This window comes from Oreochromis niloticus, linkage group LG12, assembly GCF_001858045.2.
Source record: "Oreochromis niloticus isolate F11D_XX linkage group LG12, O_niloticus_UMD_NMBU, whole genome shotgun sequence".
Classification (NCBI taxonomy): Eukaryota; Metazoa; Chordata; class Actinopteri; order Cichliformes; family Cichlidae; genus Oreochromis; species Oreochromis niloticus.
The window spans coordinates 31829880-31857748 of NC_031977.2; the positions used below are offsets into that span (position 1 = coordinate 31829880).

The 27869-nt window shown below is 40.3% G+C and overlaps 2 protein-coding genes across 4 annotated transcripts in view; one reads left to right on the plus strand and one right to left on the minus strand.

The window, feature by feature from the left end:
• Window positions 1–7381: 7381 nt before the first annotated feature.
• On the minus strand, window positions 7382–11111 carry rnf214 (ring finger protein 214). Of its 2 annotated transcripts, XM_005451455.4 has the most exons (7): window positions 10953–11111; window positions 10732–10865; window positions 10083–10312; window positions 9819–9952; window positions 9112–9340; window positions 8805–9014; window positions 7382–8631 (listed from the first exon to the last, which is right to left on the minus strand). In XM_005451455.4, exons 2-7 carry the CDS (start codon window positions 10853–10855, stop codon window positions 7807–7809), a joined length of 1752 nt encoding a protein of 583 aa, XP_005451512.1. In that variant the 5' UTR covers window positions 10856–10865; window positions 10953–11111; the 3' UTR covers window positions 7382–7806. The 2 variants fall into 2 exon arrangements, with proteins under 2 accessions (XP_005451512.1, XP_005451513.1); XM_005451456.4 differs by having other exon boundaries at window positions 10732–11072.
• Window positions 10206–27869, plus strand: part of snx2 (sorting nexin 2) — a 31046-nt gene continuing 13382 nt past the window's right edge. For both annotated transcript variants that reach the window (XM_005451454.4, XM_003444502.5), the window contains exons 1-9: window positions 10206–10344; window positions 11899–12232; window positions 16725–16824; window positions 17114–17274; window positions 18926–18992; window positions 19643–19686; window positions 20034–20175; window positions 22062–22140; window positions 26080–26155. In XM_005451454.4, the coding sequence (XP_005451511.1) occupies window positions 12134–12232; window positions 16725–16824; window positions 17114–17274; window positions 18926–18992; window positions 19643–19686; window positions 20034–20175; window positions 22062–22140; window positions 26080–26155 (768 nt within the window). In that variant the 5' untranslated portion in view covers window positions 10206–10344; window positions 11899–12133. The remainder of the gene's footprint in view (window positions 10345–11898; window positions 12233–16724; window positions 16825–17113; window positions 17275–18925; window positions 18993–19642; window positions 19687–20033; window positions 20176–22061; window positions 22141–26079; window positions 26156–27869) is intronic.

The window sequence follows — 27869 nt, forward strand, 5'->3', positions numbered from 1 at the left end:
AAATTAGACCTCATTTATTGGACAACAGTTTGAGTCAATACCCAGGGGCCTCCACTGTGCAGTGCAGACGAGGCTCCAGAACCACTAATTGGATCACTCTGTGTGGATGGAAGGGGAGGGGCTGTGGGTGTTTGGGTGAGAGAGGGGGGTGTTTAAGGGGGCGGGCGGGACAGGCGGTGCATTTGGCCAACACTGACGCCTTCACACACACACACACGCACACACACAGAGTAGCAGTTGTCTTGCGGTGGACGTCCACGGCACACGCCACGAAAACAGACGAGACAAGCGCTTGATTTGACAGCCGGGGCGGAGGGCCGGAGAGGGTGGGGGGGCTGCAGGAGTCATGTATAGATTTTTGTGTCTGTTGTTTTGGCTTATTTGTGTGCTTCTTTTACTCAGTCAATCAAATTTAATTGACACCGCTGGGCTATGGTCGGGGGCCCCGCGGCATGCTGGGATGACAGGCCTTTAATGCCAAAGAGAAGAGAGGAGGTTCTTCTGCCTGTGAAGGATGGAGGGAATGCGAGGGGGTGAGGGTGAGGAAGACGGGGGCAGAGGGTGACAATTCCTCAGCCCATCAACAGCATTAATTGATGTAACGACAGCGATGATGGATTCTAATAAATACAACCTTTAAGAAAAAAGGTAATTAGATGGCGTCCTGTGCAAAGCGCCAAGCGCTGATTCCAGACTGGCTGATAAACACCATTCGTCTTCCACAGCGGCCTTCAGACGGACACGAGGCATCATTTACATGCAGATCAAACTCAGCATTTGCATTTTAGCTTAAATGAGAACACAACAGAGCATCATGTCGCTTTGTAGTCTTACCAATAGCCAAACTTGGCCTTAAGCTGTCTTCAGATTTTCAGTGTCCTTCAATCCTTAACAAATGTGAAACTGTTGGTATCAAAAAGTGCAGATTTGATATTTCTCATGTCAGAATACAAGTGACAAAGAGTTCTGCATAAGCCTGAAAGTGGCCTAGACAGGACCCAGTTAACCCAAAAGGTGCTGGGCAGGAGATCTGATGTCATGTTTTTCATATTGCATTATAGCTATGATTAATGTTGCTGTTAGCCTTAGTTTTTCAGTTGCTTCGTGTTATATAATATAATAACAAGATCCATCTGTATAGCACATTTCAAAATCTGCATTACAAAATGCTTCACAGAAACAATGACTAAAAGAGGAAATTGTAAATCAGACAATAACGACGTGAGCTTCTTTTTTTGGCAGGTCATTCCACAACTGAGGAGTCCTAAACACTCAATCGTGTTTTGTCCTTAAGTGTGATGTGGGAACAGTTAACAGGTTTCTGCCTGAGGATCTGAGGCTGTGTATTGGTCGGTAGAGGAGAAGCAGTTCTAGTATATATCCTGAGACAAGACTATTAAAAGGCTTTAAGAGTCATAAGTGAAATCTTAAAATTGATTGTAGGTGTAATGACCAGCCAGTGTAAAGGCATTAAAACTGGTGTCTTGGCTCTTGTAATAAGCCTTGCTGCAGCATTTTGTACCATCCGAAGTCAATTTAATGTTTTCTGATTTATACTTCTTTAGACAGCCATTAGAGTAATCTAAATGAGAGGACATGAAAGCATGAATGATGGTATGAGTGTTACTAAAACTCAATATTGAAAGGATCCTTGCAATATTCCTGAGGTGGTAGAAGCACAGCTGGGTGAGATGAGATTAGGATCAAAAATCAGGGTTTCTGACAGCTGATTTTACATGTGTGGATAAAAGGCAGAGAGAAGATTTATTGATTCTTGGGTTCTTCTTGTGTTTTCCTTTTTTCACTGTGCTGCCTGTCTATCTAGGCTTGGGCCCTCTTTCAGTTTACTTCCTGTTTTATTTTGAAGGCTAGACCCTTTTGTGCCTTTCTGTGGTTTGATTTGATTTCCCCGCTTTGTTCTTTTCCCACCCTCTGTTATACCTGATTAAGTTCACCTGTTCATACCTGTTACCCTCCTCGTGCATATTTAGTCAATGTGCATGCACTCAATTCTTTTTTTAATGCAGTGCTTTCTGTTGCTCGTTCTTTTTGCTTGGATTTGTCATATTTTCCCATTTTTGAGTTTTCTTCCCTCTGTCTTCATTGTGTGGTGTTTATTTAGAGTTAGTTTTTCACGCTCCCGGGAATTCTGAGCTACTTTTCTGTTTGCAGTTGGATCTTTTCTCATGACCACAACAAAGTTATTCATATGTGTATATTTAGCTCATGTTTGTTGCCTTTTCTCCAAAGGTTTTCCATCAATATATGGAGCTCAAGTGTTCCCCGGTGTTCTCAGGTCCTTTTTTCCCCTTGTCTTAATCTGCTTGTCCTTATAAGGCTTTTTAGAGGCTGGTTGACACTTCACCCCTGTCAGGACTAGCCTTCCATTCACCATCCAACCTCAAACAACTCAAATGCCTTTTCATCAACTGGCAACTTCAGGAGTTGAAAGATTAAGCCAGCATGGACGTGCCAAACACTAGAGTTCCAATAATAGCCTCAAAAGCAAGTTAATCTTCACAGCATTAGCACAGCATTACAAAGCGTGCTTACATCCTGGTACTGGTACAACAATCTAACACAGACAGAATTTGTGCTCTTGGTGCCTTTTCAAGCATTTTAATGACATTATGCTGACATAAATATGCCTTTTCATAAAGCTTATGATTTACTTTAAGTGAGGTAAATGTTACTATTTTATTTATTTTTCTTAGCACTGATTACTAGAAATGTGGCTAATGCATCTGTTTATGGTAGCAGTTATCTAAGTGAGCTTGTTAGCATTAGCTGATTAACTTTCATCCACATATTGTTGCACAAAATCCAACATGGAAGCGTCCAAAATGCTAAACCAATGGCTCACAATGCTAGTATATCTTGGATATGCACTCTGTGCTTTCCATCCATGTGTTTTGTATTAAGTGTGATCTTACACTGTTATGACGCCCATTAGAGTTGCTTCAGGCTTTTATCTAAAAGTGGAACGAGCAACCAAATGAATCTTTGCATGTAGGGCAGAACAACATCTTTCAGTCTTAATGCATCACATTGCAACACATGAAATGCACAGACTGACACGACCCAAATCAGAGATGAGCCTGAAGCTTGGTGTGACGGGAAGTGGTTCAACAACAGGTGCAATTACTTCAGGTCAAACTTACATCGTTCTAGGTCTGCATGGACACAGACAAAGCCTTCACTTAGATTTTGCCTTTTAATAACATGTTGTGTTACCTGAGTAGTGTTATTAGAATATGATAATACTGATGGCATGCACAAGGTCTGGTGTGTGGTGGATCAGTACAAGCTGCAGGCACACAACCAGAAACAAATCTGTGTACCTAAAGTAAAAATAAAATTAAAAAGATTACATTCACTTTTAAAAAAATGTAAATAGGGACCTGCTTAGTTTTAGTATTTCGTCAAGCTTTATTGCGTTTCACTTATTTATGTTCTTCAAATCATTTTACTGTCACCTTTATGTCTTTGGACATGTGATCTAGAGTGTGATAGTTCAGCCTGTTAGTGAAGTTCAGGGTTTATATTGTGAGCTCAGCATTTATGATTCAGCTGTGATATTGGCAGATGCAAAGAAAACATCATCACTCAGAGTGATAACGGGACTCCCAGCTGGGAGCTGCCATATGTTATAGTTAAATTACAACAAGGCTTTAAACTGAGGAAGCTACAAGAGCTCAAAGAAAGAAAAGAGAGAAGTCTTCATCACAAAATGACAGGAGAAAAGGATTCTTGCAGGTCTATCAGTATTTTTTTTTTTTTTGCCTCATTGTTTGCATTTTTATGTGCTTTTTATTAATCATGGGATCTATTACATTGTTTTAATGCAACTTCATATAAAAATTAAACAATCTGAGTTTAAAAGGTTAAGGAAACCAAAACAGGTGGTTGTAGACCTTTGTCTGTTCCTTTATTTAAGTCTTGAGCTTTCTTTAACTCCAACACAACTTTGATTATATTTCATTTATAATATTTTTTTTCTTCTGTATATAACTCATTGTTTTTTAATCTTATATTTTATCTGGAAAACGAGTGAACCGAGGGTCGAGTCAGCTGACCTGCAGTCCCCCTACAGGGCCAGCTGGGGGCAGCATTGCAGTGTTTAAGCCGCTGCAGAAGCAAACTGACCCCCAGCAGCAGTTTCGCTCTTCAGCAGCCGTTTGGCATTTGCCTCCTCTCTCACGCAGTCGATTTTGTTGATTCTGAGCATGAAAACAGCAGCGGCACCTTGTTAAAGTGTTTGTTCGGCCTGCAGACTGTTTGTCCCCGGAGAACCGGCTCGCTGGGAGCACGTATCCCGAATAACCTGCGGTAAACCGGTGTCTTATTTTAATCTTTTTTGCCTCTATAATTGACAGTGGGCTCAGTTTCCTTCCCTGTGCACAAACAGTTTGTGACCCCGGAGACGACGAGGCGATCGTTGATGATGTTCTGTAAAATGTCAGAAACACGCGAGTGTTACACCCAAAGAGATGATTGATTTTTTCCCCCCACCTCCCAATTTCTAAAATGTTGTGGAAGCGGGAGGCTTTCAGCTGAGAGGTTCTTTAATAAACAGCCGCTTTTCCCTCCTCACACAGGCGTGAAATAGCCACAGAGGGAACATGTCGTTAACATTTATCTGTTTTAACACGAGAGAGCATCAGAGTATTTCTTTTCTCTGAAGACAGAATCTCAAATGTCACATCAGCATCGCGCGCGCGCGCACAGACACGCGAGAACTGTGTGATAAAAATCTCAGAGCTTTAAAATTGTGTGTGCACTACTAAAAAATACACGTTTCCCTGATGTTCTTACAATAAAACTCGATGGAAGCTCCAAATATGAACTTTAATGCTAATTTTTCATTATTAAGATTAGGATAATTAATTTACATGATCCAAGCATTGACAACGGTCACGTCGTTATTCTTTTTACAGTAACAGATGCAGTTGAGTCTCTAAGTATTTGGATATGACCCTGTTTTTTTTGTTGTTGTGTTTTTTATTTATGTATTTATTAATTGTAATTTTGCCTCAGCACAGTCTGACATTTTAAAAACGATTCTTTGTGTTGCTTTATTTTTACTACATTTACTGCAGGACCTTCAGCAGCTGGTTGATTTGAGGTGTGCTTTCAGTTTTGTCTTCAGTCACCAAAACTTAAGCTCTACTGTGAAATCTCTTGTCATTTCTTTGCCTTGAGAATCTCTTGGCTTGCTTTTATAGTATGATTTGCCTCATTATCCAATGGCACTGTGAACCTCCATTCATTCGATTTTTCAGCATTTGACTGCATGAATCCTAGTAGAGCGTATAATTAACATAAACAGAAGAGTTATGGCTGTCCTATTGTTTCATTTTCCATAACTGCTGTTTCCTACCATGATGACGTAGTGCATGGGGCGAAGGCATGCTAACTGGACTGTGCAGGAGCCAGGCTGGGACTGGCATTTCAGGACTACAGCAGATGATTGGCTTCAAGGAGACAAGAAGGGTCCAATCTATGGAGGTTTATTTGTAGCTCTTTATCCAACCAGCCACACCACTGATTGTTTTAAACTTTACTTTGATCTGGGACTAGAAAGAGTAAATTGAGGCGAGCTGCCATTTGTTTTCTGTTACTCCTAGGAGATAAGCGCTTGTATAATACTTTGTTAATGTTGGGTCAGCTGGCTGGAATTGATAGTTCCTTTTGTTTTCTAGAGATCTTGACAGAAAAGAGTCAACTAGACTTCTTTAGGTTCTTGATGACGTTTCACCTCTCAGACAGTCATTGCTATCATCTGAGATGCTTCTTCAGTTTTAAAAACAGAATGTGGAGAGTTCCAGATGTTTAACCCGTAGTGGGGTTTGTCTCCTTGGACATTCATGGGTGTCACTGACCCACAACTGATCCAGTCATAATAGTAGTAGTGGGGTGTGTGTGTGCATGTTTAGACGTCTTTGCAAGGACAGAAAATTGGGATGCTACTATAATTGCGGGGACCAACAGTCACTTAAAAAATGCCGTCCCCACCAGTTTGAAGGCATTTTTGAGGTTCAAAATGTGGTTTTAGTGTCAGGGTTACAATTAGGTTATGGTTAGGATTAGGCTGATGGTTAGGGTTAGGGTTAGGGTAAGCGGCTAGGGAAAACATTGTCAATGAGGTGTCCTCACTCAGATATGAAAATGAGTGTGTGTGTATATAATTTATCTATTTCACTTTATGTGGCATGTTGTGAGAGTAAAACATGAACTTCAAGAGCCTGCTGTTCATTCATGTGATACGGATCATGTGACTAAACCTTTCATCATTCCAACGCTGCAACAAAAATCCTCCCATGAAGTCGTTCTATCAAGACTTAAATCAGTTGTTTCAAAAAGTAACATAAAATAATGTCGGTTAGCTACACTGGAGTCAACAACAATAAACTTTCCTCAAAACAAGTTCACCTCTTTTAAGAAAATAACTCTCTAAGGGCTCAATTACAGAAAAGCTTGACTTGATACAAATGATTTTTTTTTTTCTGTAAAATAGATCCAATAAAAAAACCTCCAGCAGCTGGTTTTTAGTAGTGTGTTTTATGGCTCAGTTTTCCTTTAAATACTCGCCGTGGATCACAGCGTGGACTCTCACACTGTAAAAACTTCAATTCGAGAGGATTCAGTCTGTCACGTACTCAGACCCAAACCTCTGATCGCTCATTCTCACTCGTTCCGTTATCTCCTCCTGAATGAAATAATAGTCAAATAAAACTCTCTCATTTTGCTGAGGGGTCCTCCGGGAACCTCTTAAGGACCCTCAAGAGTCCCCAGACCACAGTTTGGGAGCAGTCGGTCGGGTCCGAGTTTACAGGCTGCGGTAATGATGCTTGTTTGTCCAGCGGTCTGTAAATCACACCAAAATTAGAGTTGTCACAGGATTCACTGGAGACACAGCAGACCATCACTAATACCTCTGTACCCTGGAGACACTCACGCGCGATCTATAACACCGAAACACAAACACACTAAAACCAGCCTGCAGAGGAGATAAAAGTAGTTTTAAACTGATACAGACCATCTTTAATAGGAGCCTCTGGAGTTATGACTATGAACTGCAGACACACAAAGAGACCATTTAAAATAAAAGAATATTATTATTATTACTACTACTAGTGATAATAATAATTTCTTAATTTATTACAGTTTGTTTATGTTTGTGATTAGTGTTGGACAAGTTACTTTGAAAAAGTAATTAGTTATAGTTACTTCTTCAAAAAAGTAACTGAGTTAAAATGTTCTAAAATTATATGTGGGGCAAATTATTGACAGCTGCCCAATCCACAAAGACTGTTGTTACATTAACCTTATGCTGACCCAATGTTGATGATGGTGTGATGAAAAGCAAAAAGATCTCAAATTAATTCTTCCTTATTTATTTATTTTTATTAAGACCTACAGATCAGTGTGATTCGGAGTTGTAGGCAGTTGTTCCTGTGGCAGAATAACATTACAGACATTGAGAAGACTAACTTGATTTTTAAGGCTTTGTAGTCAAACTCATTTCTGTAACCCAAAATTCAGTATTTAAAAATTCACCCAGTTAAATCCAGTTTATTAGCATTCAAAACACTACAGATTACTCAGCAATGTTTAGCATGTAGCTAACATATGCTCTACTAGTACCTTGACATTTCAGTTTGCCTTAAACAGAGACAGTCCAAAAAATCCAGACGACTAATTAAAAGACTGAATATATCATAACACTATAATAACATATAGCTAATATTTGGAACGACGCTGATGAGAGTCACAGCGTCAAGTCACAGCTGACTGTCATCTCTGTCACTTTGCTGGACAGAAGGGGCAGGAGTTGTTCTTGCTGGACTGGAGCCACACCTGGATACAGTCTTTGTGGATGGTGTGAGAGCAGCTCAGTGGGTGGCGGCTTTCTGGGTCCACATGGTTCTGGCACATCAGGCAGAGTTTACGGGGCCCGGCAGCATGTCCACTTGGTGCTGCTCTCTGAATGGGATTTGTTGGCCTCTGGATGGGGCCTGGGGGAGTGGGCCGGCTAATGGGCCCCAGGGCTGACCTCTCGTTTTGGGCCAGCCTGAAGCCAACCTGCTCGATGACTTCCTCCATGGACATGCCGGCCAAGGTACCACGAGAGCTTTTCACCTGCTGGAGCAGAGAGGTCAGCTGAGCCCTGTTGCATTGTGGGAACCTCGCCCCGAGCTTCTCCAGGACTTTGTCCAGTTTGCCTGCCGGTGCAGAGGAAGCTGCAGTAGTAGCTACAGCATGGGGTGGCGGAGAAGGAGCTACAGGGTGGGTGGCCTGAAAGGGGGGAGAGGGGGACAGACTAGGAGGGGGAGTCACCCTCACTGGGCCTCTGATGTGAGGCAGAAGCTGAGGGGGAGGCTGGAACTGAGGTGGAGGCTGGTCCTGCAATGATGGGGAGGGTTGGAAGTATTGCTGGGATGGGGGGTGGTGGTAAGGGGCACGGTACTGGGGATGGTGGGGGTGAGGGTGATGGTGCTGCTGCTGCTGTTGGTAATACTGTGGGTGCCTCTGCTGTTGGAGGGGTCGATGAGCTGGGTTTGAAAGAGGCGGGGCCATGATGTGTGGCTGAACCAGTGACTGCATCACCTGATCGAATCGCAGCTCAGCCTGTTCGAGAAAACACGGAAGTTACTAACAGAAATAAAGATTTAAAAAGGTGAATAAATATTGGAACTAATACAAAGTAAAGTAAATAAAGAGGGAAATTAAAGCCTCAAGTTGATACAATGTGGTGCATTTAATATTATATTTATTTCATTGAATTTGTTTCAGTCTCTCACCATGGGAACCTGCGGTAAAGAAGGCACATTGATCCTAGGGAGGGACTCTAACTCTCGCCCCTGGTGAAGCTGCTGCAGAACCTCCTGGAAGCGACTTTGGAGCTCAGCCTGGTTCCTCCTGACCAACACTTCTTTCTTCTCCCACTTCTGTCTCTCATGAGAATACTGCTGTGGAAACTCCACCCTGAGTGCGTTCAGGTATTGCCCCACCTAGGACATAATCAGTCTCATGATTATCAGTACTTATAAACAATAAGGTGCCTGACAGATTATGATTTGTTTATCAGAGACATTCTGGGGTCTAAACCTCTTTCAGCCAGGCCTCAATGCGAGCCATGGCTACGTCTCTCTGCTTCTCCACAGCTGCAATCTCGTCCTGCAAGGCCCGAAGCTGAGTTTCCTGTGCTTCCTTCCTCACTCGCTCCATCTCCTGCCTCAGCTCCTCCAGCTCCTCCTGCCACCTCCGTTGTTCCTCGCTTTGCTCCTCTGTAAGAGCTGTCAGCTTTTTTTCACCCTCCTCCAGCTCTTTGGCCAGCCTGATTGCCAGAGGAAGATGAACAGAGAAGAGGAGAGTTAGCAAGCAGAAAATTATTTTGTAACAAATTCCTCTTTTTAAAATTTAAATATATTCTAGTTTCTTTGATTTTCTGTCAAAAGGAATTAAGGCATTATCTTAGGTTTCATAAAAATGTGACTTTAGCTGTGATTTTAGAACCTCATTTCAGCCTACCCATATTGCCATATCACAGATATATCACTGTAATCATATGTTGTCCTCTCGACCTTGAGGTTCAGGTCACTCAAACTCATCCAACATTTTAAGTAGATCCACCTATGGTATCAATTTTAAGCTTGTACATTGTCTTTTTCTCGAGGCAAACTTGGTCTTCAGGTCTAACATCATCTTAACCACAGGCATCTTTAATGTACAGTCTATGATTACAATGCAGCGATATAAAGTGAACAGAGTTTGTTTTGTTGGGAATATGGTGCTCCTTTTTCTTTAAGTCTTACCTGTTCTTCTCCTCCTCTGCTTTGTTTTTCTCAGAGGTCATCTCTGCTTTCTTGGTTAAGAAGTTCTTCCTGGTGGCCTTGGAGTTGTTCAGCTGCAATTTCACTCGCAGAGACTCCAGTTTGTCCAGTAGACCCTGAAAACACACACACACACACACACACACACACACACACACACACAGTGGTCAATCCCACAAGAAATTGAGAACTATAAACACATGCACGCACGCATTGCATAGCTGTGTGTGTGTGTGTGTGTCTCACCTGGTGTTGCCGAGTGGCCTCCTCCTTTCTCTTCTGCAGCTGTTGTTTGTACTTCTCGTGTTCCACCTCTTCCTGATCCTGTTTTTTCAATAGTTTGTCATACTGCTCCATCAGGGTGGAGCTGTACTGAAACACGGCCGCCACGTGACTCTCCCAGTCGGGCTCTGTGCTGACACTGGACTCTGCTGTCATGCTGTCTGTCTGCACAGCCTGAACCCTGTGTTTCAGATCTACAAAAGACGACAAGGAAACAACTTATTAGGTACAGAAGAAGTTATGGTAACAGTGAGACTTTAAGGAGTTTAAAAAGCAGTTTATGGTTTCTAAAATCCAAACTGCCACACTTAACAGATCTGGTACAGCAACTAAACAGCCTGTGAAATACAGTTTCTGTGGATTTACAGCTTTATAGAGCTTAAAACTTAATTTCACATTCATAAATCACCATTTCTAGCTATAAAAACTCTTTAACGCGAGTTCACTGCATTTCCTCTTATCTGGAACACATTATTTGAGTCTATATCAAGGACCACTATGTGCAGACTTCTCAAATTCCCCTTTCATCTAGACAACATGACACCAGATGTTGTTAAGCTCCACCAGGTATTCTTCACTGTTCAGCTGTCATTGTAAAATTCCGGCGCTTTACCTTTCACTCCCATTTTGGCGAAATCCAGTTCAAGGTCCAGGTCCGGGTCTCCATCCTGTGTTACATGATGGTCTTCCGCTTTATCCTCTGAAGCCTCAATAGCCGTTTCCGCGCTAGCATCCATGCTAAAAGAACTACAAAAACGAAACTTAAAGTCTTTTAGATTCGCTTTTTAACTTGACACAAACATTACGTGTTCTGTAAACACCGAGCGAACTTACAACGACGTAGTGAGCTCCAAAAAGCCTCTTTAAAATAAAACCTCCGCGATATCAGCTGCCGTTAAGATCCTGTTTACACCTGCCGCCAGCTACGAATGTGTGCACCCCTAAATGTAATCCGGCTGAAACGCTTCATCTGTCTAGTGGCTCCAAAACAAAGATCGTCTATGTAGGTAGCTAATTAAGTAGAAATATTAATTCACTTATTTATTTATTTATTTGCACAGGGACATATAGATATAAAACTACAACTACAACAACTGCAAGTATACATATAGATGCGACAGTAGTGGCAGAAGTGAAATGTAAAGCTGGTAACTTTGTAAGGAATAAATTCATAATAATTAGAACTGTTATTTGCTACATTGTTATTTTGCAAATATAAGAAAATATAATATTGTTTAAGTAACAATAATACATTTTAAAAAGGAATAAATCACTACATGCTCAATTTGGATGTTTTTTAAAGAATAAAGTCGCAAATTATTTCTTTATTTTCCGCCTGAATAGTTGATGTAATTAAGTATTTATTTGTACACTCTAAAATTTAAATTTTCATATATTTAGCAGTAGTTAGAAAGCTCAAACCTCTACGCACATACAATGGTTATAATAATGCATAATTATTTTATATAAAATCATTTATAAAAGCAGTTTATTTTTTTTTTAAATTGCATTTTTCTAAATGATCTTTAAAGAAAAAAAATACCATAAATTACTAAATCACATCTGTAATTTTCTACTGTTAGCTTATATATTTCAGTTTAATTCGGTTTTTCTTTCTTCTTTAAATGAACTAAAATCCATCCATTTTAAATATTTACTTTTTCTGCTTATTATAATTTTCAATACATTATTTACAATACTCTGTTAAATTAAATAATGATAAAAATAAACTTCAAAGAAAAGGTATTTTTCTTTCAATTAATGTTTCGTATTTTCGCAGAGAGGTTCCACGAACTCGTGGCGGAGTGAGTCCTGCTCTCTTTCCGCTCCACTCTGGCTCCCATAGGGATTCCTTTTATTGGTCACATGACAAACTGGGAAAACCTCCTGACTCCCCGCTCCTCCTCTCCTCCTCCTCTCGCCCTGTCAGTCGACTGTTTTCGGGCTGTGTGTGTGTCTGTTAGCTAGCTGCTAGCCATCATCACCACAATAAACTGCAGAAACAGAAGACGGATATGGCGGATACAGCCAGGGACGCTCCACCGGAGCAGACCGACTTCCATGAGCTGGAGGACGGGGAGGAACTGTTCCCGGAGCCGGCCACAACACAGGAGGTGAGGAGGAGGTGATGAGGGGAGGCCGAAGGGGAGCTGTGGCAGGCAGGGCGTGATGCCTCCAGCTGACAACAGATGGAAACTTAGAGGAGGGGCAGCAGGCGGGCTGGACACCCTAAAATCGCTTAATCTTTGAACGAAGTTTGGCGTGTGTGGAGGCTTCTATTGCATACATCTTTGCACTGTCATCATTCAGGAAAACGGCTAAAAATGCGGGGTGTTGATACACCAAACGGTGGCCTTCTAAGCCACTGTTACAGGAGCCGATAAGGTCTATTTGGGCTGAGAAAAAGCGCAAAGGAGGTGTGTTTGCTCGCAGTCAGGTGACAGTCACACAGGTGTAAATGATACATTCAAGGCGGATTGGGAAAAACGGAAAAACAATAGTTTAGCAGATTAAAGTTTCTTTGTTCTTTGTTTCTTTGTGTTTGTGTATCTGAGCTGATTAAAGACAGTGGTTAAAGTTTGTAATTATTATTTGTCAAAATTATGTAAATATACTGGTGAAAGCAGCCCAGAAAATCCAGCAGGCAGATTATAGTTTTTTGAAAAAGTGAAGATACTCAAAACAAACAAAAGAAGAAGAAATATCAAGGTGAAAATGTTGAGTAATAACATGTAAAACGGCAGTTTTACTAATGGTGAACTAGTTTGTTGTATAGGGTTTGGCTTTGATAAGATTTGGATTGCATTAGTGGTCATTATTTCAGCCTTTGCAGTGTTTGATCAGTGGAATATCCAGAGAGTAATTACTGTCAAATATTTGCTGTCTACAGCTTCTTAGACTTAAAGGTTGGATACAGTACTTTGTGACACATGACAGCAAGCTGAACATTTCTGTGTTTTGGTGTTGACTAGATTTGTTGGAAAACAAAATCATTTTTTATTTAATTTTCTTTTTAGTGTTAAAATGTTTGTTTTTTAAAGGGAGCTTAGTCTATGCTTTTAATGCCATTAAAAGCATAGACTGTAAATGAAAGATGGCATCACATGAGACCTTGCCATTTTGAAGCCTCACTTTTTGCATTTTGGCCACAACCATGTCAGGTTTTTGGAGGCACAAGTGGATGTATTTGGATGAGAGGGTGACGTGCAAAATACCAGCTAACAGTAGGAAGCTTGGTTAGCTTAAAGTACTTTTAAAAACAAACAAACTGAAGCAAAAGCTTCCTGTGTGTGTGCCACACAGCAGACCATATTATGTTTCAGATAACTGCATAAAATACCCTAGAGGTCACCAGCATCAACTTGATCGAGAGGTCCAGTTCAGTTAGCTAAAGCTTCTTGTGTCAATGAAAGTGGCCGTGCCCTTATTAACTTCATGATCATGGGGGGGAAAAAAAGTTGGGTATTGATAAGCACCAAGTGGCCCTTTGAGGAGTTACAGATTTTGGCACCTCCTCTTTGTTCCCAGAGGTTGCTGCATGCATGAGAGAGGGTTTTTTTTTTTCAGTTTTCATATTTGTTGATGTGTTCTTTATACTATCTTTATGCTTTCTGACCATTTTTGACCAACCCGACCCACTGTGGTGCGTGTTTCAGCCTAAATAGAAACAGGCAGGTGCAGAAAAATGAATGAAGGAGCAGTTTATATTCTCTTGTTCTATGATTAAGAGGTAAATAAAACAAATTACAAACAATGTTAAAGAATTTGCATACAGAAAAACAGGAGCTTTTCATAGTGTTGGAACCTCAAATCAGAAACAAAGTTACCAGTCTGCAGCAGGAAAGCGCAAACACACACACGTTCTCTTAAACAGGCCTCTTTTTGTCATGTCAACACTCTGGTTTTTCTTCCCGTTGATGATTGCCTTACTTTAGTGTCACAACTGCACTCTTCAGTGGTGTGTGTGTGTGTGTGTGTGTGTGTGTGTGTGTGTGTGTGTGTGTGTGTGTGTGTGTGTGTGTGTGCGTGCGCGTGTGTGCGTGCGCGTGTGTGTGTGTGTGTGTGTGTGTGTGTGTGTGTGTGTGTGTGAGATGCACTTCTGCACTTCTCATGGCCCACATGTTTCTTCAGAAGGACTAGTAAACTGACAGAGTGACCACTAAAGTTTTAACTCCTCCTCTTTCCCTCTTTTGTTTTTGGTTTGCAGGAAGGTGAAGCATATTCTCTCTTGTATGTTTCTGATCATAATCCACTATGTATTTCCTCCTATTATCATTTCCTCCTTCCTTAAATGACTGCGATCCAGTCTGACAGTTTTTCAGAAAACCCACCCCTGGTTACACTCGGTTTTAGTTTTAGAAAGATGTTGATTGAAACAATAATTTTCACGTTTTTGTGCTGCAGGTTTTGCTGTTCTGTTTTCTTGTAGTTTCTGGTAAATTGAGGCCCTTTAACGATTACATTTGAGTCATATTTTTTGTAAGTTTCACATTTGATTTTAATTCAGGGTCCAGATCAGTGGTTAGTTTTGCTTTCATGAATTATCCGTCAGTTTCCTGTGATTTTCCTCAAAGTTTGTTTAAATCCTCACAGTCTTGTTGGAACTATGTAAGTGTGAAACACTTGTTGTTGAATGGAAGCAGCTGCTCTGCTGTGTTTGTGTGCGTGCGGTGTTTCCTCTGACCCCTCTGTGCTTGCTGAGTAAGGAAGGAGGAAGCTCCTCGTTATCATCACTCATTTCCTTCTCTCTGCCTCCACACTCTCCTCTTTCTGTCCTCTCAGCTAAAAACGCTCCTTCGTTCGTTCTTCCCCCTTCTCTCTTTCTGGGACTCCAGCTGAGCTCTCAGTTTGTACTGGTGTGGTTCATTCAGTATTTTGACACCACGCTGACCAGAGAAAGCTCCACCTGCCACCCAGATAACCCAGTGATATGTTTGTTATGTGCACCAGCCAATCAGAACAGCCCTCACAGAGACAGCTCGATGTTGTCGCCCACGCTGGGTTGCATGATGCATTCGATTAAACTACCAATCCAACTTTGTGGAGGGCCTTGAGCCTATCCCAGCTACCACAGGCCGAGAGGCGAGGTGGAGTCGAACTCAGGACCTTCTTGCTGAGAGGCAACAGTGCCTCGCACTGCCTCAACAGTGCCTCAGTGAAACCTAATTAATCTGAACCTTTTCTCTAGTCATGTCATCAGCGTGTTAGAGATCAGGCCTTAAACTGGAAACCTGCACATAAAATAATCTCCACTCCTAAAGCAATAAAGTTGTGACACACTCTACCCAAGTGATTCATTAACCGTCAACTGCTCCGTGCAGTTGACGGTTTATGCTGGGAAGGAGTGTGCTTAGGTCACTGAGAATCACTTTCTTTTTCCCTGAAAAAGCAATGGAAATGTCAGAAGACACATATGAGTATGTAGAGTCTGTAGGCAGGATTGTTGGTGTCTTCTTCTTGTCTGAACAATCACGTTTGAGCAGGCTCTGGTTGGGTGCAGGTAAATGGTGGATGAATAGAACAAAAGAGGGATGGAAAGCTGATGACCACATAAAGAAATGACCTCCAGTCAGTTCCTCACTGTGAGGAATGGAGCTTATTAATTTGACACTGCTATCACATTAGTACTCAGTATTTGCAGAGTCCAATCAGATTCTGGGCTACAGAATGGGCTACACCATCAGATTCAGTGATGGTGTAGCCCATTTCCCTGAACTCCTTGCGATGTCTGTAGTGAGGCATGAGTCATTTCTAATCTTTGAAGTCTCTTGTTTCTCTGGAGGAGGCAGCCTGTTCAGCCTTTGTTGATGCTGCTGATCGATCAGTGTTACCTTCAGTGTTTGTGGAGCAGCTGGCCCAGGCAGGAAGTCCTGTGGTTCAGCAGGATGGATGACACACACTGCTGGAAGCTTCCTTTTTGCTTTTTTTTTTCTTTGCCTTGCTTCTTCTGTAGAATATGTTGAGTCTGCACAGCTTCTGTGCAGATGTGGCAGCTGCTCTCCTTCCACTTTTCTTCCGCGCTGGCAGGAAAGAACTTAAATTTGAGTCAGTCTGCTGTGACGTGAAAATGACGCTCAGGCTCTGTTGAGCTCAGAAGTTTGCTGGAAGTGAAACAATGTGGAGTAAAGTGCACACTCCAGCTTGAGTTTTAAGAGGAATTCAGTGGTTTCTGCTACACAGATGTAGGCTGTTGAAATTTCTGCTGTGCCTGCATTAGTCAACTTTTAACAGATACATATTAATATGAAGTTTGATTGTAGAAGCGGAGATTTAGAGGAAAACAGACAAAACGGTTTTTTTATGCTATTTCGAGACCTTTAAAATGCTTTTTTTTTCTTAAAGCCTTTGCAATACAGAAAGCTCTCCAGACTTGGATATTAATAAAGTATTTATTTAACTGAAATATGATAGATTCTCAGTCTTGCAAAATCAATAGGTGACGAAAGGAAGCAAGGCATGAAATGGTAAATAATTCAAATCTTTGTGCATAATAAGATGTCATTATGCACAGAACTAGTACTTGATATAACCTATCATCAGGTCAAAGCTCCTTTGTTCCTTGTTGCACAAGATCTCACACTTTTTTGCATCTGTGTTAATGTGCAGTCCCAACCAGCCAGTTTAGCTGCTGAGGACATCAGCACCAACTCAAATGGACCCAAGCAAGACTCGCTCTTCGATGACGATCCAGAGGATCTGTTTGCAGGTAGGAATCCACAAACTCACTTTCACATTAAAATTAAACTTCAGTGACTACAAAGAGAAGGACAGAAATCTATGCAAAAATGACCTCACTGTTCACCGTCTGTGACCTCAATAAAGTTGTTCCCGATGAGCTTTTGATGAGCTGGATTCCAGTCTTGCTGAATACAGAATGATATTCATTTAGTAAATTATGGTTCCATTAGAGTCAAAACAGATGAGTCATTGGAAGTATGAAGCCTGAATCACACAGAGTCTCAGTGACTTCCTGTTGTGTCTCTGTGGTGTTATAGAAGCGACAGAGGAGGTTTCGTTGGACAGTCCAGAGAGAGATGTTCTGCTGTCCGATGGCCCATCGCCCGCCATCACCCCCATCACCCCTCCCACGTCCGTCATCACCCCTCGCATTGGCCACACCCACGACGACATGTTCACACACTCCTCATTCGATGAGGTAACGGCACTCAAAGCTGGCTTTTAATACTCTAATAGCAGTTCCTCTAAAGTCTTTCTTAAACAAAGTGCTGAACAAATTCAAGTTTCTTGTGTATTTGTGTATTTTCAAATTGGAACAAAAATTTAGTTCCTACATTTTATTTTAATTTAGAATAATTTCAGTCTCATGAGTTTGAGACTTAAAAGAACAAAAACAAGTCATTATAACATCTGTGACATAATTTTATTCTATTATTATTATTCTATTATTGTAACATAATTATATTCTATTTTCTCCTGCTTGTAAATTTGTTTCTTTGTTCTAGAGCGAATGCATTTTCTGAAAGGCTCATTTTAATACATTTTTTATCATAAAATTAAAAGTTTGACAAATTTAAATTGCATCTTTTTGGCATATCGAGATGACTATAAGTGCTGGAGAAATCCATATAAATATTGTGATATGTGGTGTAGAGCCTGACTAGTTTTGGAGGTTAACCCTGAATATGGTGTTCCTAAAGGAAGTATTCTCGGTCCTTTTCTCTTTTCATTGTATGTGTTCAGCAACATTATTATGTATAATATTGTCAGATATTTCTGCTGCTTGTATACGTAAAAATGTTTTATAGCGTCATGAACAAAAAGAGAGGTTTTAGATGTAGACTTAAAATACCAGAAAGATAGAGACTGAAGCAGCTGCTCTGTCTGAAAGCACAAGGTCCAGATCTGGTAACAATTTTAGACTCTGACCTGAATTTTATTAGACATTTTAATACGGTGACAAAAATCACTTTTAACCTTCGAAACATGAGACAATTTTTAACTCCAGTGTTGCTGAAATGCTGACGCATACTTTTACAAGTGACTTAGGTTACTCCAGCTCACTTTGTACTTGACATCTTAAGAATGCTGACGGTTGGCGTTAATTCAAAATGCTGCTATACTTCGAACTCCAATTACTCGCTTATAAAGGCTTCAATGAAGTAGGAGCTTCCTTTGTCAGCAGTTGCCTTTCAGTTTATGTACCAACAATGCCTCTTAGATTATACTGCCTTACTCTTGAATTTAATGGCACTGAAGTGTGGAATGTTCTCCTTGTTGTTTTTTAATTGCATTTTGAGCAGTATTAAAAGTTTGAATGGTGAGGATTTTAATGTTTCATTGTATTGTTATTTTCTTTATATGTAAACCACTTGGGTTACTTTGCATGAAAGGTGCTAAATATTAAAATTGGAGTCATTGTTTCAAAACTTACATTTATTGGTGAGCTTGCATTCCATTTTTGTTTTGTTTTTCATCCTTTCTTAAAAAAAACATGCATTTATTGAGAAAAAGTATTTGGCAGAAAGTAAAAACAAATCCCTGCTGAATGGGGAATTGTTCACACATATACTTCTGAGTGTTAAATGGAGTCTAAAAAATAAATTAATCAGAAATGTTGTTTTGAAAAATGCTCAGATTACACTTTATATCCTTAGATGTGATTTACATTTGTAGTGTAATATTATCGGTTAGTAGCTAAAGGACATCACTTGCTATATATACAAAGTGCATTTTTTTCCCTGTTGCCCTCATTAAATATTCATCTTGCTGTTGCGCCGATGTCAGACACTAACACAATTTCCCTGGAGGAATAAAATTGGGAAATGTTTTGCTCCTATTTTCTGTAGATTGAAGAAGAGGAGGGCGGAGATTCTTTTGACATTCACATATCGGTGTCTGACCCAGAGAAAGTCGGTGAGTACATGGCTTCACATCATGACATATCCACGCAAAGATCTTCCCAGAGCCAGAAATGCAACTGATTTTAGTGGCAGCATTACGAGATGGTTCTCTCACTCACTGAGCCTACATTTCCCATCAGCCCCCTGTTACTCTGTTGCATTTCCTCTCCCCGTTTCACATCAGCTTCTTCTGTTTTCATCTGCTGCCACCACAAACTGAGAGATGAAGAAAATGCAGAGAAGACACCGACAGTCTGCTTAATCACAATCTTGGTCATCATGCAGGCAAATTATTACACTAAGCATTAGCGCTGGAGCTTTGCAGCCCTGCTAGAGCCCTGAACAAACTCTGCCATTAGTTATTCAACAGGCACAGTCCCTTTAAATAAATATAAAGGTCAAACAAGGAACAGTAAATAGTAAATTGCTGATGCTCGTCTGTCACCGCAAGGAAACAGATGAAACCAGTTTAACGAGTCTGGCATCTGATCAGAGTGTATTCCTGTTACATCAGTCAGGTATTTTTCTTGGTGTATTATTACTTCTTTAAGAGTGACACAATATGTGTGTGTGTGTTTCACTGGTTTGTGTAAATACTAGTGATGAAATGGAGTAATTAGAGTAATTATTTTAGTGTGACTCAGCTTTCTGTGTGTGTTCCAGGTGATGGGATGAATGCATATATGGCCTACAAAGTGACGACCAAGGTGAGATTTTTATACAAAATATTCATATAATGTTGATTTTTGTTTAACATTTATTTTTGTAATTTATATTTCTAACATAAAGATGGTATAGCAAGCGGGACTTATGATTCTCTTTTTAAACATTGCTTTAATGTTCAGTTATCTTTAGCTAGGAGAAAAACAACTTACTAATCAAAAAATCAATTTTTTTAATTATATTTTTACAAAATGTATTCATTAAATTAACTCTTCCTAAAAGCAGCGATGGCTGAAGGCTTTAGAGGCCTGCCAAACTCATATTTCAGACGTTGTTTTCTTCTACTCATAATTTATCGTTCTCTGTTTTTCCTGTGATGTTGCTCCTTCAGACCTCCATGTCCTTGTTTAAGCGAAGTGAGTTTGCAGTAAAAAGGCGTTTCAGTGACTTTCTGGGTCTGCACAGTAAACTGGCCTCCAAGTACCTGCATATAGGCTACATCGTCCCCCCTGCACCGGAGAAAAGCATCGTAGGTGAGTAAATGCAGCGCGACATGCTGCACCTGCTCGACTCCTGGGTGGATTTCAGTATCTGCAAAAAAAATAAAAAAATCTCTTCATTAACTTCATTTTAACTGCAGTCTAAGACCTGCACAGATGAAGCAAATCAGTCATTAGTCACAGCACTGGGACGTGATAGTCCCTCAGCCTCACTAAGAACAGAGCATTTGGGTCCTCCTCACCAACCAAGTCCATAAATGTTTGAAGTGTAACAATTTTAACTTACTATGTGAAAAGAAACCGATCTATGATTTATTGAATTTACTTTAAACCCCTGAAAATACAGAACTCTATGTATACGAATGTCTGAAATTCCAACCCCGTGACTTGAAGTTGAAGGTCTGATCTTTAACCGCGTCTGGATTGGTTCATTTCAAATCTATTTTGGCAATTTACAGTGGCACAATTATAACACTGTCCAAAGTAGGGCTGCACAATTAATCGTTAGAAAATCGCGATCTCAATTCATACTTATGTGCGATCTCATTTCCAAATGACAACGATTTAAAAAAAAAAAAAAAAAAAAGATGACGATTGTACCGCATTTTGATCCGGGACATAATCTGCATGAAAACAAGCGCTCACTCTTCCTGCTCAACAAATGACAAGGGTGGAGCCTTATACCCCATAATACCGAAGCCAGCTGGCAGGGAAAAAACAACGGAGAGCACCTGAGAGATGACGAAGCTGTAAAGGCCAAGAAAGTGACAGGAGAAAATCCGTCCCGGTCAACCACCCAAACATCAATAACGGGAACCTTATACAGCGTTTCCCCATACCCGTCGAACTCCCGCAGGCACAAAGAAATTACGGAGGCTATCACTTATCACCTGGCTAAAGATATGGCTCCCATCAACACTGTGCAAAACGAGGGATTTAGGAAAATGATCAACACCCTAGACAAACGCTACACAGTGCCGTCCCGCAACTATTTTTCAAATGTTGCACTACCTGCTCTATACACGCAGTGTCGAGCAACGGTGGAGACGGAATTACAAACAGTACAACATTTTGCGGCAACGACAAAATGTGAGACATTTATTGTTTTTATGTTCATTTATTCTTTTTATGTTCAGTCTCAACTGTTACGAAGTTGATGTGCAGTTAATAAGTGCAATAAATATTTATACTGGAAAAGAAAATCGTGAGAGAATCGTGATCTCAATTCTAAGCAAAAAAATCGTGATTCTCATTTTATGCAAAATCGTGCAGCCCTAGTCCAAAGTGTCTATACCTAACAATACTTTTCTGTCACACCTATCAGAGGGTTTGTATCCAGATAATGTGGGCTGCCCAGAGTTAAACTGCACTGAGATAAAGCCCCAAATTAACTGTCAGGGAACGCCCTGTGAACTGCACCCCTAACCACTAGTCACACAAATGTATCTATGCTGCCTGGAGCATGATTATCTATATTTAAATATCCTTAAATACAGCTGCCTAGCTAACCATTTAATTTGGCAAAGGACAGTAGATCTGTATAATGAGCACATGAAAGAGCATGTGGTCCATAACACTGCTATTAATATATAAAGATATTACTTTAAAAAAAAGTACATTAGTTATGAAATACTAATGTATTGTTATAATGTTATTTATATATTTATATATATGAGTTTTAATATGTAAAATGTTTACAGGAAATTGCATGTATTAATGCAAAATATTCACTTACATGTTTTTAAGTTATCAACACACTGAAAAAATAATATTAATGTCAGAGAGGAAAAACAAGATTACACAAGCAAGAGGAGGCTGTGAGAAAACTGATAACATATGCATGCACGTGTTCATGTTAATGTCCCGTCCTTAACCTGTTTGTTATTCAGTTATGTTAATGAGCTTCTCCTCTTGTGCAGGGATGACAAAGGTGAAGGTGGGGAAGGAGGACCAGTCATCCAATGAGTTTGTGGAGAAGAGGAGGTCGGCCCTTGAGAGGTATGAAAGATTGTCCTCAGACATTTAACATGAAACATGAGTGTTTGTGTGTGATGAGTGACCTGCTAGCGAGCATTTTCTGGTTTATTATCTATAGAAATCAGATTACATGGAAATATGAATCATCACAGCCCACATTTGCATTGTGTCATCATCGTGTGGTGATGGTGTAACGTTGGGAGCAGTTTTAGATCAATTATCTCTGATGCTCTCAAACACTAATGGAGGTCTAAAAATGCACATCAGCTGCTAAAAGCTGTTTGTTTTTCTTTTTTTCTATTTTTAATATGTTAGAAAGTCAAGAATATTTGAGGATAAATATAGATTAAATTATTAAACAACCTGACCACGTTCAAAAAGAGTTTTGTTTTTTTTTTTTTTCTCTTCTCAGAACGTCATGACAGTGTGACTATGTGACAGAAAATGACAGTGAATCCACATTTTTGCACAGATTTGGCCTCTTAAAGGCATGCAGTCCTAAACCTTTGATCAGCTGTAAAACAGCCTGTTTCAGTTTGCCTTGTGTTTTCAATTAATTGCATGCTCAAAAAAAATGTTTTGTCACAATCCCATTTCTTCTTGTTGCATGTTGAATCTCTACTTGGAACATTGTTCATTCAATACATTTGCAACTTTTTTGTGGATGCTTTTAGTCTCTTTCTGGATATTTTGTATTTGTGATACATGTGCTAAATTGTTATTTATATCAGAGTTACTGTTATTTACAGCTGTACAGTTTGTTTTCCGTCATTGTTCACCCAGAATGATGACGAAATAGGTTTTTAATTATAATCTGTGTGGTGTTTCAAAAGTCTAAAAATGTGAGAGAAACAGAATTGCCTAAAAAGGGGATTACTGATAGATGGACTGAAGGAAAATGACTTGGAAATGTAAAAAAAAAAAAAGAACTATAGAACTGTTGCATCAAAAGTGGAAATCAGGCCTTTTTCACAGGAGACTTTTATTTTGCCTGAACCTTAAGCTGCTAAACTGAATGCAGCCGTTAGTGTTTTCAGACTGTAAATGAATGATGGTTAAACCACAAATATTAGGTGCATCATTATCAAAACATCCATCTTTGTGTTTGTGTGTGTTATGTTGAATGGTGAGCAGTAAGGTGGAGGGAGGACGGGTAGGACGGGGCTGACATTCTGCTGCCATTTACTGATGCCGTTTGATTGACAGGAAGGTCAGCCAGTGACAGCTGATGGAGCTCAGAGCTGCTGCTCAGAACTCCACCCTGATGGACACACACACACACAGACACACACACACAGACACACACACACACACACACAGTTATTAAGATCACATTAATGGAATTTTTAAGGTTCACAACAAGTATACGTTGTTTGAAAAACACCTTTTTTTCCCCACCATCAGCAAATGCTGTGCGAACACCAAACCAACAATGAATTGATTTTAACATCTAGGCAGAAACTTTTGGAGGATTAAAGAGTCTGATGGCAGAATAGAAGCCATCGTCGATGTGCTGAAAATGTTAAATACCTCTCTTTGTAGAATAAATTTGGCTCATTGAATCATGCACTCGTGTTGCTTTCAGGGCCCAAAGGTTATCACCCTGTGAGGGCTACTGCCCGTCTAGAGCTCACTCAGGCAGTTACCTTTGCTAGTGTCACATGGGCTCAGGTGGACATGTCATGGACTTTATACTGTGGTGCAGAAAAAGTAAAGCCTGTTTAGCGTTTTTGGCTCAGACATTTCTCAAGGTCAGGTGTGATGTCTAGTAAAATTCGGTATTGCATGAGTGAAAATGGCTTCAGTTAATAAGAGAGTCGAGAAGTGTAACCAATAGATAAAAAGATGGTCCACATGAGAAACCAGAATAGGTGGCAGGCCCGTCTCAAGCTACCAGTAATGACAAGGACACTAGCAAAAAGCAAAAGTAGAGAAAATCCTGTCAGGATGGATAAGAGTCTGTGCCCACCACCTGCACAACCGTTCCCCTGCTGGGGGGTTTCTTGTTGCCTCTCCGCCACACCTGTTGTCACTATCATTTGCACCAAATGAGGGGATGGTTGATGCTTCCTAAATGGACAGATTGATATCTCTTAGGTTTAACTGACTTTGACTTTGCAGCCACAGCTTATCTACACACTTTAAGGATGACTAAAGAAGAGCCATAATCACTAAAATGATTTATTTTTCTCTGGCTGCTGCAGCTTCTCTCACACAACAGGGGAGATTCACTTCCCAGAACAAACCCACTCAGTGAGTTGGTGTACTGTGACATTGTTGAATAAAGCTCCGGAGACTGCTGAGGTGTTCATTCTTAATTGTGTGGATGCCCTCAAAGGCATCCACACTATTGAGTTCCTGTTTCTCTTTATTCTTTATTCCACTATTTACTAGTTGCTTCCGTACGTTTTTCGGCACTTAACTACTCCCTCAGTTTTTGTGCTATTTTCACCGTTCAAATCTTAAAAAATTCTGCTCTTTCTGCTCTTTCCTGCTATGACTTTTGGTGCTCATAACTTCTATACTTTTTGAGATATTGAATTTTTTATGCAATATTTTTTGCCCATTTCTGCCACATTATCAGTGGGGTCACTAGTTTTCCTTGCCGGTTTGAGCTGTGTTTTAGCTCAGTGAGATAAGCAGCCGTTCTCAGACTGGGAGGCCCGGGTTCAAATCCCACTTATGGCAACATTTATTTCAGTTAACAGTTAAACTTTTTTTTAACTCTTTTCAGCACAAATCCCAGCTTTTTCAGCTGTTTTCAGCAAAAACCTCTTTTCAGCAGAAATTCTGCTGATTGAACTCTTTTCAGCAGAATTTTCAGAATTTTCACCTCTTTTCAGCATAAATTCTGCTTATTCACCTCTTCTGCAAAATTTTCAGCCTTTTCACCTCTTATTAGCACAAATCTCAGCTGTTTTCAGGAAAAACTCTTTTCAGCAGAAATTCTGCTGATTCATCTCTTTTCAGCGCAACTTTCTGCTTCTTTACCTCTTTTCAGCAGAAATTCTGCTGATTCACCTCTTTTCTGCAAAATTTTCAGCCTTTTCTCCTCTTATCAGCACAATTCTCAGCAGCTTCTGCTAATTTCAGCAGAATTGTCAGTCTGTCCACCTCTTCTTTACGAGAATGAGTTTGGCTCAGTGAGATGAGTAGCTGCCTTGAGCCTAAGAGGGCCAGGTTCAAATCCTGCTCAGGGCGATATTTTTTTTTTTTCACCGCCATACAACTTTTTGCAACTTTTCATCTTTTTCATCTTTTCAGCAGACAGCTTCAGCGTTAAGGCATCCACACAGCATTTTCGCAGGAAATGCAAATTTTTCTAGTTTAAAACAATTTTCTTGCCTTTTCTTGCTGCTGCTGCTCTTCCCCTCTCGCCTGCTTTCTGAGCATTCGAGCTGACTCCATAAACCTGCACCATTGTTCCCTGACATGAGTTTGTCACTGATCTGATTGACTCCCTGCAGTTTGACGCTTTTCTTTTTAACTTTTTACCTTTTTAGCAACAGTGACTTGTAGTAAAAGTCTGATACTGTGACAACCCCGTCTTATAATATAAATTCTAAGAAAATATTCCAAAAATCGAGACTGAAATGCAAACGTTGCAAGGTTGGTGATCCTGCCAGTTCCCGGCCTATAGGCTGCCCATGATTTAGAGTTGAGCATCATCAAATATAAGTATTTCACAGCAGTGGTCAGATCAGAAAATGTGTAAAACTCCAGTGGTCCGTTTTGGAATCATTGCATAAGGAAGTGCTTTTCTTTAATTAGAGCTCCTTGAATGGCACGTATAAAAACAGAGCTGAGAATTGCAAAATAACGAGTTTAAACACCAGCCAATCGTGTCAAAGAAGAAGCTGATTACTCCACAATGTCATCTGGGATGGCACCGGAAACTGGAAACTAACCTTCATAAAAAGAAAAGTTTATCTTCTGATTCATATTTCTTCTTGTTTTCAGATATCTGATGAGAACGGTGAAGCATCCCATCCTGCTGAAGGATCCTGACGTTCTGCAATTCCTGGAGAGCTCAGAGGTAAATAAGAAAAATTACACCTTTTGCTTGGAGATGTTGGACTCATCAGCGTCAGTCAGTGCAGGCAGGACTTCCAAACCTCAGCAAACTTGTTCATTATCATCACATCTCTGCGCTTCCACTTTTCCCTACTGAACTGATGTAGTTTTAACAGCAGCACTTCCTGCAGCCCAGTGTCTTTTGAATGTAACGGTGGGCACCAGTCTGCATCATTATTTAGAAACTGCTTCAACGCTCCACTGCAGAAAATCAACACAACCTGCAAACCTGGAGTCAGACCTCATTCCTGCTTTTGTCTGTTCTATTTCTGGAGTTTAATTTTTACTTTAACGCTAAAAACTGAGTTAAAACTCAGAGCAGCACGTTCAGTTATGACATGCAGTTTGTTTGCGGTGAAACTTTTGAATCAGGTGAGCTGAAAAATCAATTTATTTCTCCACACAAGTGTTTGTCCATTTACTTTCCAGACAAACAAGAGATGGTATTTCATGCATTAAAAACGGCGAGCACTTCCACACTAAACCTTATTTGAGAGAAAACCTTAAGTGCAGCAAACTCTATGAGTAGCTGGAGCTGAGTATCGATATCCAGCTCGTAAGGATTTCTATGATGCATCACGCTAAAGCTGAAGGCTGTAGAATATTAAACATAGTCTGTATAGAAAAGATGGATTTAGCCATGGTGATGTCACTAACTGGTTAAAGAAGTCTCATTTTGAAGTCTTGATTTTAATTCAAGGTTATCTCACACTATTAGCCAGCTTGGTTACCAAGTTGTTTCCATGCACTGTGCAGGTGTAATACACAGACACAGTTATCTGCTAATTAGTGCCAAGTACATAATAGAATACTTTCACTCAACAAAACCTGAGTACAGGCTTCCTGTATGGTTGCTGGTACAACGAATGGCACAGCAAGCCCTTGTATTTGACAATAAATCCACCAACACCACAAACACTTTACAGAGGTCCGGTTCACTGTCGTTGGCTGAAGTCTAGCGGATGGCTAGCTGGGCAGTTGATACAGATTTGATATTCAAACAGGCCCTAATAAAATTTAAAGGCGAGAAAAACCATGCACCTTGTAAAGCTGTCACAAAGGAAGACAAAGGGAGCAGCCACAGCTTTATAAAAACTAAAGATGTGCCAGACTGTGGAGCTTCTCAGTTGCTTTTGAATCCAGTCTCAAGTGAGCATTAGAGGAATGAGCTGAATGACTTTCACTGTTAGAATCTGGGCATCGCCCCCTGCTGGACATTGAAAAGAGTGCAAGTTTAAGGGATTTTGAACATGGGCTCGGACACTATGTCCATCTTTGGACCGGTGATTCGGCTCACTGGGCATTTGCTGGTTGGGCCAGCGCACTAGTGGGCTGATAGGTCAATATGATTATTTTGGCTGTGGCTGTGGGCGATTTGAAACATTGACAGCTGTCTATTTGTTCATTTTCTTAACTGACACTCCATTATCCCCCGGCCACTCTCCTACCTTTGCTGTGCGCTCATACACCTCGTAGAACAGAGTTAAGTGTATAAGAAGTGGTTGATAAAGATGGACAAACAGGAACAATTAAATAAATAAACTAGAAATAGATTCAGCTAAATGTCTCAAATTAGCCCAACAACTGCTGTACCAATCTGATTAGAAAAACTCTTTCAACATCAATAATCAAACAAATTGAAACGTGCATAATTTGGATGCATATGGTATTATTTA